The sequence below is a fragment of the Procambarus clarkii genome, chromosome 53 (assembly GCF_040958095.1).
Source record: "Procambarus clarkii isolate CNS0578487 chromosome 53, FALCON_Pclarkii_2.0, whole genome shotgun sequence".
NCBI lineage: Eukaryota > Metazoa > Arthropoda > Malacostraca > Decapoda > Cambaridae > Procambarus > Procambarus clarkii.
In genome coordinates, this window is record NC_091202.1 from 31,043,637 (window position 1) to 31,055,781 (window position 12,145).

Here is a 12,145-nt window from a genome sequence, read left to right on the forward strand (position 1 = left end):
TGCTTCCTGGGGGTGGAGGCCTGGTCGAGGACCGGGCCACGGGGACACTAAAGCCCCGAAATCATCTCAAGATAACCTCAAGATTAATATAGTTTTATCAGGGCCGAGCGGGTGAAGGACTTTTGAGAGTATGATAACATTATTAAATACCTTTTGGTTATGTTTATAATATGGCAACTGAAGTTCATGTCATCGTCCATGAGCATGTCTTCCAGGGGACAAAACACCCCCCGAGGAACAGTCAATCCAGTCCGTCCTCCTAAGGTGTCCCAACGTTAATAAAACGGCCAATTTAAAGTGGTCTCTCCTAACCTACCAGAGGACCCAAAACAGAAAACGAGAGAGTATATATATATATATATATATATATATATATATATATATATATATATATATATATATATATATATATATATATATACACACACACAGCACAAACAATAATCATATTACCCAACATTCTGAGTGATAGAGAGAAGATTGTGCTCCTCATAGTAGTCAGCACAATGTGCTCCGTCATCCACAGCACATGTAAAGTTTACCCACTGAAGAACTCACTAGTCACAAACTTAAACAAAGTCAAGTTCAAGTCATGACAAACGGGAGATGAAAAAATAATGAAACTGCTTATACATGATTACATTCAAAATGCTTAAGAGATTCACTGGGCAACCAGAGACAGACCAATGTATGAGGCTTGGCCAGCAAAATAGGGGACGTGTGGAATGTATATATGCATTATACATGTATATGTGATTATACATGTATAATCACATATGCATTATACATGTATATGTGATTATACATGTATAATCATATTGGCTTGACGGTTTCCCCCGTTAATTCTCTCCCTCCCTTCCCATACCTTTTAACATTCAGATGAATAATTAAAAATATACAATTATTTCAGAGTTATGTAAAAGCACAATTCGTGTGTGGAAAGTTGCCATTAATTGTCCCAATACACCACTGAAAAACAATACAATTAATAAAATAAAGTCCTATACAGTTGCTGTAGATAATATATTGTTAACGAACATATTCAGCACAAATCCTATTTGGATGATAACAAATCTTAACTCATTTTCGTCTTTGAATAACATGAAATAACACACGAGGATTACAAGGAAACAACGAATACATTGGTAGCTGCCATATTCTGTATCTGCCGAAATAGCAATGCCGGATTTAACTAATTATTCCCGCAAAGAGACACTTTAGACCCAAATAAGATTTTATACAAAATTTGACAATATCCTGGGTTACTTTACAACTTATTTAAATATTCTAGTTTTGTTTTATTATTTTTATAAAACTGTAATATCAATATAGGTATAGGTTCAGTACTAATTGTAATATCTTAACATATTAAGAAGGTTAGGTTAGGTTGTAGTTTTCTATTCAGCATTTCAAGATAAACTCAAATATTCACAATAAATTAGTATGTCATATATGCACTTACTCATAAGCAAGATATTGACTATAAGCAGGTGCGAGAACGGGTTGATATAATCTAGGGCAGCTGCACAATTGTAGATGTACCTAACGTATTAATAAAAAAAATTGATTTTCTAAAGCGAACCATTTGTTACAATGATGGAGATAATGTTTTGGGGTAAATAGTTACAATGATGGGTGGAGATAGAGAGGGGGTGGGAGGACTGTAGGGCAGGGGGCATGGGGTGTGGTGTGGCGAGAGAGGTGGAGGCGATGTGTGGAGATTGGGGGGGGGGGAGGGTGTGGGCATGACATGGGTACAGGGTCCACACCCGGGCACCGCCGGGTACCCTATCTACTTGTGCTCACAACACAGACAAGTTGCATTAGACAAAAGACAAAGTATTATGGCTCACATGTACGTGTTGTAGAATGCAAAATAAACACGACGTATTTGAGACGAGAGTTCAATCCCCACTCATTACACTTATATTTTATTCTAAATTACATCACGTTATTGTGAGTTCATTGTACGAAAATATTTATTAAATAAATGGAGTCAAATTACTGTGAATTACAAGCAGTTAAAGTCTAAATTATTCCTGCCTGAAAAATGCAAGACCTTCGTCTTGCATTGCAAAAAATGCCAAACTATAATAAGATGTTCACAATTAGCAACTCTCAGATATTTTTAACTAGCACTTAAGCTGAGAGTTTAAACCTTGCTTAGAGTACTAGTGTGGCATCTAAAGTTCATCCATCACTTAATCCAGAGGCTTAAAAGTTTCCGTTTCCTAATTGCTAGTGTCCATAGCGTGGTTGGCAGGACAAAGGTCTCATATTGCCCAGGCCCGAGTTCGAATCCCCAGTGATCTAAGGACATGATATTAACAAATAATGAAATATTTATTGATACTATTTTCATTATATTTTTGTATACAACTATTTTAATTGCTACTGTTTAATACACACGTATGTTAACTCTGTATAATAATTTAACTGTCTTAATTTTGCAAGAAGCACATGACTGTATTTTACACAAGAGGAAGAATAAAACAGGAATTTAACATCTCACTCTCTTCCCCTTCAGTCCACACCCAGTCCTTAACATCCCCTCTCCTTCCCCTTCAGTCCACACCCAGTCCCTAACATCCCCTCTCCTTCCCCTTCAGTCCACACCCAGTCCCTAACATCCCCTCTCCTTCCCCTTCAGTCCACACCCAGTCCCTAACATCCCCTCTCCTTCCCCTTCAGTCCACACCCAGTCCCTAACATCCCCTCTCCTTCCCCTTCAGTCCACACCCAGTCCCTAACATCCCCTCTCCTTCCCCTTCAGTCCACACCCAGTCCCTAACATCCCCTCTCCTTCCCCTTCAGTCCACACCCAGTCCCTAACATCCCCTCTCCTTCCCCTTCAGTCCACACCCAGTCCCTAACATCCCCTCTCCTTCCCCTTCAGTCCACACCCAGTCCCTAACATCCCCTCTCCTTCCCCTTCAGTCCACACCCAGTCCCTAACATCCCCTCTCCTTCCCCTTCAGTCCACACCCAGTCCTTAACATCCCCTCTCCTTCCCCTTCAGTCCACACCCAGTCCCTAACATCCCCTCTCCTTCCCCTTCAGTCCACACCCAGTCCCTAACATCCCCTCTCCTTCCCCTTCAGTCCACACCCAGTCCTTAACATCCCCTCTCCTTCCCCTTCAGTCCACACCCAGTCCCTAACATCCCCTCTCCTTCCCCTTCAGTCCACACCCAGTCCCTAACATCCCCTCTCCTTCCCCTTCAGTCCACACCCAGTCCCTAACATCCCCTCTCCTTCCCCTTCAGTCCACACCCAGTCCTTAACATCCCCTCTCCTTCCCCTTCAGTCCACACCCAGTCCCTAACATCCCCTCTCCTTCCCCTTCAGTCCACACCCAGTCCCTAACATCCCCTCTCCTTCCCCTTCAGTCCACACCCAGTCCCTAACATCCCCTCTCCTTCCCCTTCAGTCCACACCCAGTCCCTAACATCCCCTCTCCTTCCCCTTCAGTCCACACCCAGTCCCTAACATCCCCTCTCCTTCCCCTTCAGTCCACACCCAGTCCCTAACATCCCCTCTCCTTCCCCTTCAGTCCACACCCAGTCCCTAACATCCCCTCTCCTTCCCCTTCAGTCCACATCCAGTCCCTAACATCCCCTCTCCTTCCCCTTCAGTCCACACCCAGTCCCTAACATCCCCTCTCCTTCCCCTTTAGTCCACACCCAGTCCCTAACATCCCCTCTCCTTCCCCTTCAGTCCACACCCAGTCCCTAACATCCCCTCTCCTTCCCCTTCAGTCCACACCCAGTCCTTAACATCCCCTCTCCTTCCCCTTCAGTCCACACCCAGTCCCTAACATCCCCTCTCCTTCCCCTACATCCCCTCCCCCTATTCTTCATTCTCCCCTCACACTCATTCCCATAGAAAAGGGACACTCTACCACAGGAGAGAGGGACACACTCTCCCACAGGAGAGGGGGGACTCTCCCACAGGAGAGGGGGACACTCTCCCACAGGAGAGGGGGACACTCTCCCACAGGAGAGGGGGACACTCTCCCACAGGAGAGGGGGACACTCTCCCACAGGAGAGGGGGACACTCTCCCACAGGAGAGGGGGACACTCTCCCACAGGAGAGGGACATTCTCCCACAGCCAGCTCCACCTTAGACGCTGTTGGACCACATCCAAGCCTGGGATTAAGATGAATGAGTTCACTAAGGAATGAAAGTGTTAAAGAAAAACCTGGAGAGTACAGCAAGGAGAACGGAGGAGTCCGCTGATGTGCCCAGGCCAAGACGCACGTCGTAGAGTACAATTACGAGGAGAATATGTCAGTCTTAAGAAGCGTTTAAGACAGAGGAAAAACTAAGGCCAAGGAAGAGACGCCTCGATGTGTTGACCAGAGTGTTGAAAGAAGCCAGTTGGAAATGTCACCAGGATGTCGAGACTGGCAGGTTATACTGGCAATGTTGCCAGGGGGTTATGCAAGAGATGGGTAGCGATGGAAATATTTCCAGGAGAAACGCTTTGTGGTAGAAAAACTAACTCAGGCCAAGACGTTATTTAATAGCATCATATGCCGGAAAACTACATGTGTGGTTTTTCATTTTTTTTTCCCAATGGTTTTTCACAAACCATTCATTTTTTTTCTTGCAATGTATTTGTTATCATTTTATTAATTCTGATAGAATTTACCTACTTAAAATTATCTGTTAGATTAAGGACCTGCCCGAAACGCTGCGCGTACTAGTGGCTTTACAAGAGTGTAAATACTGTACTATGCTATGTATTCTCACAAACCCAATGTACCTTCTTGTATATAAATAAATAAATAAATAAATAAATGTGAAAAATAGAGAATGCTAAACGCGTTTTCGGCTTATCTCGCCTTCATCAGAGCAAAGTAGAATGAAGAATCTAGAATGTAGAATCATTCATTCTACTTTGCTCTGATGAAGGCGACATAAGCCGAAAACGCGTTTAGTATTCTCTATTTTTCACATGCGTTTTTTCCGCATACTTGAATCAGTGTTTTTGTGATCCTTGTTGCATAGCATCATATTAATGCTGGCTAAACACTCACACAGAACCCGTAACCCTTTATAACCACGCTCCATGTGCCAATGATCTTACATGATTTCTTAAATATTTTTAATCAAATGCAGCTCAAAGGAGAACAATTAAATAACTCAACCAATTAAGGGCTAAGGAGCGTTACACAAGTTGGCTAATTGGAGGACAATGTAACTTCTATATGAGAATAGAGAAACCAAGAGAGTTGACCAGACCACACACTAGAAATTAAAGGGACGACGACGTTTCGGTCCGTCCTGGACCATTCTCAAGTCGATAGTCTTGAGATTCTCACAATCGACTTGAGAATGGTCCAGGACGGACCGAAACGTCGTCGTCCCTTCAATTTCTAGTGTGTGGTCTGGTCAACATACTTCAGCCACGTTATTGTGACTCATCGCCTGCAAACCAAGAGGGTATATGCCCTTGATCCATCATAGCACTATATAAGAGGAAGAATAGATACGGATTCACTAAACAAGTGTATCTATCTCTTTTACTCTGGATTTAGAAAACTCTAAATATATCGAAACTGCGGCGTTGTGTCAAATCATTACATTCGCGTGACTACATTTGCGTTAGTTAGTTCGAACTCTTTTTTTTTTCCCCTTCAAATTATCGTTTGTGACTTCCTTCTCGGTATTCATAGTATTAAGACTGCTTTCACAATTATAGTGCTGCCTTCACAATTATAGTACTGCCTTCACAATTATAGTGCTGCCTTCACAATTATAGTGCTGCCTTCACAATTAAAGTACTGCCTTCACAATTATAGTGCTGCCTTCACAATTATAGTGCTGCCTTCACAATTATAGTACTGCCTTCACAATTATAGTACTGCCTTCACAATTATAGTGCTGCCTTCACAATTATAGTGCTGCCTTCACAATTATAATGCTGCCTTCACAATTATAGTACTGCCTTCACAATTATAGTGCTGCCTTCACAATTATAGTGCTGCCTTCACAATAATAGTGCTGCCTTCACAATAACAGTACTGCCTTAGAAATAGCAAGTCTTATTATGCCTTAAAGTCTTCACTCTACTAGTCCTCTAAGTAAGTTGGTCTTGAACAGGGATACGCAGCAATTCAATTTCAATTCCTTTCTTTATTATGCACCCCATACCCATCCCGTGGGGGGGGGGTGTAAAGGATTACAGAGGCACATAATCGTTTCAGAAACTGAACCCTCTAGTTCGTTTAGCTAAGCAAGTAACAATCTTTTGACGCTAGTTACAAAATTATATATATATATATATATATATATATATATATATATATATATATATATATATATATATATATATATATACACATACTCATGGATACACAGCATGCAGAGGTTTTTCCATATTTTCAACGCTTTGACTAGAAACTTACTAAGCAATTCCGGTATTCTATGGTCGAGGATGAACTTGAGGTTATCTTGAGATGATTTCGGGGCTTAGTGTCCCCGCGGCCCGGTCCTCGTCCAGGCTTCCACCCCCATGAAGCAGCCCGTGACCGCTGACTAACTCCCAGGTACCTATATACTGCTAGGTAACAGAGGCATCAAGGGTGAAAGAAACTCTACCCCATTGTTTCTCTCCGGCGCCTGGGATCGAACCCGGGACCACAGGATCCCGCGTCCAGTGTTCTGTCCGCTCAGTCCTGGAAACACAAACCGAAAATGTCTCTAATTTCCGCTTGTTACAACTTGTCATAAAGTTGTTACATCTTGGCTTAACGTGTTTATGACGTATTAGAACGTTGTTACAACTTGCTATATTGGTTGTTATAACAGGTTAGGAGGTGTTAAAACTTGTTCAAACGTTGTACCAACGTCGTAGTTTCGGTGTGTGTTTGGCTAGCTGCTCCCCCTGTTGCAGTGAGGGGTTTAGTGTTGCTGGCAGTGTTGCTCTTAGTGCAATATGATAAGTATTAAGATCGTACCTGAAGTATGTGAAGAATATGATGATGAGAGAACAATTAACTCATCAAGGGAGCGTAATTGGTGAATATAAAGCTACAGTATAATTACGGTCGAATGTTTGGGATCAATATTAGTATCAGAAGGGTGTGATGACCGCCTGTTAGAGTCAGAATCGGACTGTGATGAAGTATAATAGTATTAACTATAATACGGTAGTAATGACCTTAAGTACGACTGAGATCACTTAAAGACAAATTTGTGACATCGAATGTAGCGAATTCAAATTAAGGAATAATGAGAACATTATGGAGAGCAAGTTTGAGTGAGTGGCGGGAGTACCCGTGGAGTACCGGCCGACCAGGACTATCATGGAAGTACTATATGGACTCATATGGAAGTACTATATGGAAGTACTCATGTGTCTCCCATATGAAAAGTCTATCATTTATAAGATATTTGCATTTCCATTAATCATTCAACTCTAATCTTAGGTTCCCCACTCGTGCTAAATATCACGTAATGTATTTAAATGAGCTTTATGGGATTTTTTTTGTATCAGTATCCATGGATTTAATGCAACTCTCATACGGTATTATGTAGGAAATGTAGATGTTTATCTCTCAGAATGTTTGGTAATATGTTTATTGTTTGTAATGTGTGTATATGTATGTATTAACACGATGTACTGAACGGAGTGAGAATAGCTTGAGCTACCTCATCCCTTTGTGTGTATTTTACCTCAATAAACTTATTTCAATTTCAATTACGGTATTGTTTGTTTTTGTGTTCATGGAGCCAAAACATGAGCCGCTTGGTTCAAGTATGTTTATTGAGACAAGAAAAAATACATCTCAAAGGGATAGAGTAGCTTAGGCTATTTCTACCCCCCCTAGCCGCTTGGTGTTGTGTGTGTGGGCGCCTCGTTTAAATGTTCCTCCAACACGTCTTTATCGTCCATATATGAAAGGACTTGGTCAGGAGAATGTACCTGTGATCCAAAAGCAAAACTTGAAAAAAATGGCACTTGAACTGTGGGTGTTGTAAGCGGGGCGGGTATATAATGGGAGGCGAGGGCCAGTGGCAGCCAGACGCCCGCTGACCAGCGCCCGGACAACATCCCTCCGCTCTCCTCGTCCTCTTCTCCTCACAATGAAGACTGTGAGTAATATATCAAACATACATCCAAACACCTGAATATTTACTCCTCTCTACAAATACGGATTGAATATAATGAGGTAGAACTCTTAAACAGAAGCGTCTTAACGTAATAGTTGGTAATATTCATAGGTCTATAGCCGCTACATGTTAGACGAGACTGGTGTTGCAGGTTGTGTTGGTAGCGTGTTGTGTGGCGTGTGTGGTGGGCCGCCCCCAACCTGATGGACCCGCCCTGCCCACGCCCGTCCCCATCCTCCTCGACGAGAGAGTCCCCATCGACGCCCTCGGTGGCTATGGCTTCAAGTACGTATATTCTTTGTCACTAATATCGAGCATCATTAAAAATATATATATATATTATAATATATATACGTTCAGTTATAGTAGCCTATGCAAAAACCTGTTTTGTAATTTCCCAATTGTACATGGATTGTACTTGGATGGGGTTCTGGGAGTTGGTCTACTGCCCAAGCCCGGCTCGAGGCCAGGCTTGACTTGTGAAGCTTGATTAATTGTAAGTTTCACAGACCAATTATTATTATTAGCATGTTTATTGACAAAATTAATTACAATTTTGCCTAATCTGAGGATTTCGATTAAGTCTTATTAAAGTGAGGAAAATGCTGGTATTCACTGTTACGCAGGACAGAGGGTCATACACAAGACAATAGGTCTAAACTGTAGGCGGAAGTACATATATATCATAGTTACAATCAATGTTTTAATGTATGGATATGTGAAAACAACTTTCTATTGTGCACTGCCACACAAGGGCAGGGATGGGTTCATAAGTGATGCAGCTTAGAATTAATATAAATAAAAAATTGTTCTTCATTCTTTAAAATGGACAAGCAAATTTTTGGATAAATTGTTAGGATGTCGTCCAGAACACCTGAGTCAATGAAATAGTTACACAGTTGGTGGTACAATAGGCCAGGAGGAAGTCCTTTACTGTTTCACATTCAACAATATAGTGTCCTAGTGAATGCGTTAAAGGTTTATCATAGAGTTTACAATCTTAGTATTCTGGTAGTGGCTCAGCCTCACTAACCTACTAGATGTGTCTATAGCCAAGGCGAATTCGCGCAATGACTACATCACATTGCCTGGTCCGGTTACTGTGCTGACCATGGAAATACCTATTATTACAAAACTTGTCATAACTTTTAATATTGCAGCTTTCAGGTCTCTGGGCATTTCTTAGTTCTTCTAAATCTGTATTAATTTCTTTAATTTGCATGTTTCTAATAATTGCATTAGATAGTCCAAAGTCATAATCAATGTTTTCTTTCCTGCAAGCCTCATTGGCCATTCGATCTACAAAGTCATGTTTTCCAACTCCAACATGGGATGGGATCCACACAAAATTTATACAAGAGTTATTATCATTGGCAAAAATTACAATCCATTTAATATTACAAGCTACATTTTGATGACATGTATAAGTATGTACAATATTTCTCATCCAATAATGCGCTGGAGACTTTAATAGTAGCTTTGTCACGCAGGTTCCAGACAGGAGACGGATTGTCGTGGGCTGAGACAGCGTCTGCCAGCGGTCCTCTGAACGAGATCGTCCGCATTGGTCAGTACAGGTGAGTTATGACTCCTTCTGCGCCACCAGAAACTGCATCCTGGTGTTACACCTGTTGCCTCTGTTCATCTGACAGTAAATAGGTACCCAGGAGTTGGGCCATCTGTATTGGGTTTCATCCTAGGAAGTGGCTAGTCATTAGCAAGGGGACGATCTCGATAAACCTAGCAATAGGAAACTATGTACAGTAATAACGATGCGATTCCTATATTATATCATCACCTGTATTAGAAGCTTCGCTATGTTTTTTACGCTATCTTACCCCGGCAGTTTCACCCACCCTGACGGGACGCCCCACCTGTTGACCTACACGGCAGGCGCGGGCGGGTTCCAGCCCATCTCCGACCATCTGCCAACACCTCACCCACTCGAGCCCTGGCACCTTAAACAGGTACCTCACAAACAATGTTTATTGTATATACTTCCTATATTACTGGAATATCCGATGTATAAGCTAAATTATATTGACTAGCACAAATTACAACAAAATTACGATACATTGCAAGAAATTAAATTTATTTTGTACTTCCAGATTGAGTTCGCTGCCCGCCAGAAAGCTGCCGCAGGATCAGGAGAGAGTCAGGAAGCGTGAGCCCGAGGGAGCTGCGTCCGGCGTGTTTAGTCGATATGTTTAATGTATCTTAATCGATTGTTATATTTTAGTCTGTTGATCTTTATCCGAATAAACGTTAATGAATTTCTGCTGTTGTTTATAATACTTGAATATTTCACGGAGAATCGAGCATCTTGGAAAAAACTTAGCTAACGATATCCTAGTAATACTGCATTACTGGACTAGTAATACTGCATTACTGGACTAGTAATACTGCATTACTGGACTAGTAATACTGCATTACTGGACTAGTAATAATGCATTACTGGACTAGTAATACTGCATTACTGGACTAGTAATACTGCATTACTGGACTAGTAATAATGCATTACTGGACTAGTAATAATGCATTACTGGACTAGTAATACTGCATTACTGGACTAGTAATACTGCATTACTGGACTAGTAATAATGCATTACTGGACTAGTAATACTGCATTACTGGACTAGTAATACTGCATTACTGGACTAGTAATAATGCATTATTGGACTAGTAATACTGCATTACTGGACTAGTAATACTGCATTACTGGACTAGTAATACTGCATTACTGGACTAGTAATACTGCATTACTGGACTAGTAATAATGCATTACTGGACTAGTAATACTGCATTACTGGACTAGTAATACTGCATTACTGGACTAGTAATAATGCATTACTGGACTAGTAATAATGCATTACTGGACTAGTAATACTGCATTACTGGACTAGTAATACTGCATTACTGGACTAGTAATAATGCATTACTGGACTAGTAATACTGCATTACTGGACTAGTAATACTGCATTACTGGACTAGTAATACTGCATTACTGGACTAGTAATAATGCATTATTGGACTAGTAATACTGCATTACTGGACTAGTAATAATGCATTACTGGACTAGTAATAATGCATTACTGGACTAGTAATACTGCATTACTGGACTAGTAATAATGCATTACTGGACTAGTAATAATGCATTACTGGACTAGTAATACTGCATTACTGGACTAGTAATACTGCATTACTGGACTAGTAATACTGCATTACTGGACTAGTAATACTGCATTACTGGACTAGTAATAATGCATTATTGGACTAGTAATACTGCATTACTGGACTAGTAATAATACATTACTGGACTAGTAATACTGCATTACTGGACTAGTAATACTGCATTACTGGACTAGTAATAATGCATTACTGGACTAGTAATAATGCATTACTGGAATTTATTCTTGTTTAATGTAAGGAAATTATCATACGAAAGCACTAAGGCAGTATGACTATGAAGCCCTTTGAAGGACTACGAGGATATACTAAGAGTAGGGATACTAGGACATATTAAGAGCAAGAATAGTGCCCATCCACTTGGGCCACTGAAGATGGGACATCGACCCTGCAAGAAGCGAGGCCAAAGTAGTTTTAATTGTGCGGTTCAGTCCCTGAGCCCATTATGTGCCTCTGTAACCCTTTCCACTACCGCCCACAAGATGGGTATGGGGTGCATAATAAATGAACTAAACTAACTCTTAATCCAGGCCCTGAGTATCTGCTTAAGTGATGTAACTGTTATTTGGCTGCAGATACATCCTTTGAGTCTACATTCGGAACATTTATCCTCGACAAAGAATGAATTAGTTTCTTAGACTTCTATATGAAGACTTCATTACGGAATTCATTATTTTAATTTTGGCTCTTAAGTCGGTTAGTTTAAACTTTCCCTCGTCTACTGACAAGTGCTTCCAGTTGTAAAGTTGAGAACTTTACAATTATTGTTATGATTATTTTTATTGTCATGTTTTTTTTCTACTTCAGTTCAATTCTTGCTTTTGATCTCAGTTTTAAG

The 12,145-nt window shown here is 41.0% G+C and overlaps 1 protein-coding gene across 1 annotated transcript; it reads left to right on the forward strand.

Moving 5' to 3' along the window:
* Nucleotides 1–8,034: 8,034 nt before the first annotated feature.
* Nucleotides 8,035–10,398, forward strand: LOC123767244 (flexible cuticle protein 12). The gene is made up of 5 exons (XM_045756815.1): nt 8,035–8,103; nt 8,273–8,406; nt 9,612–9,698; nt 9,968–10,088; nt 10,230–10,398. The coding sequence occupies exons 1-5, from the start codon at nt 8,095–8,097 to the stop codon at nt 10,287–10,289; spliced, it is 411 nt and encodes a 136-aa protein (XP_045612771.1). The 5' UTR covers nt 8,035–8,094; the 3' UTR covers nt 10,290–10,398.
* Nucleotides 10,399–12,145: the final 1,747 nt, after the last annotated feature.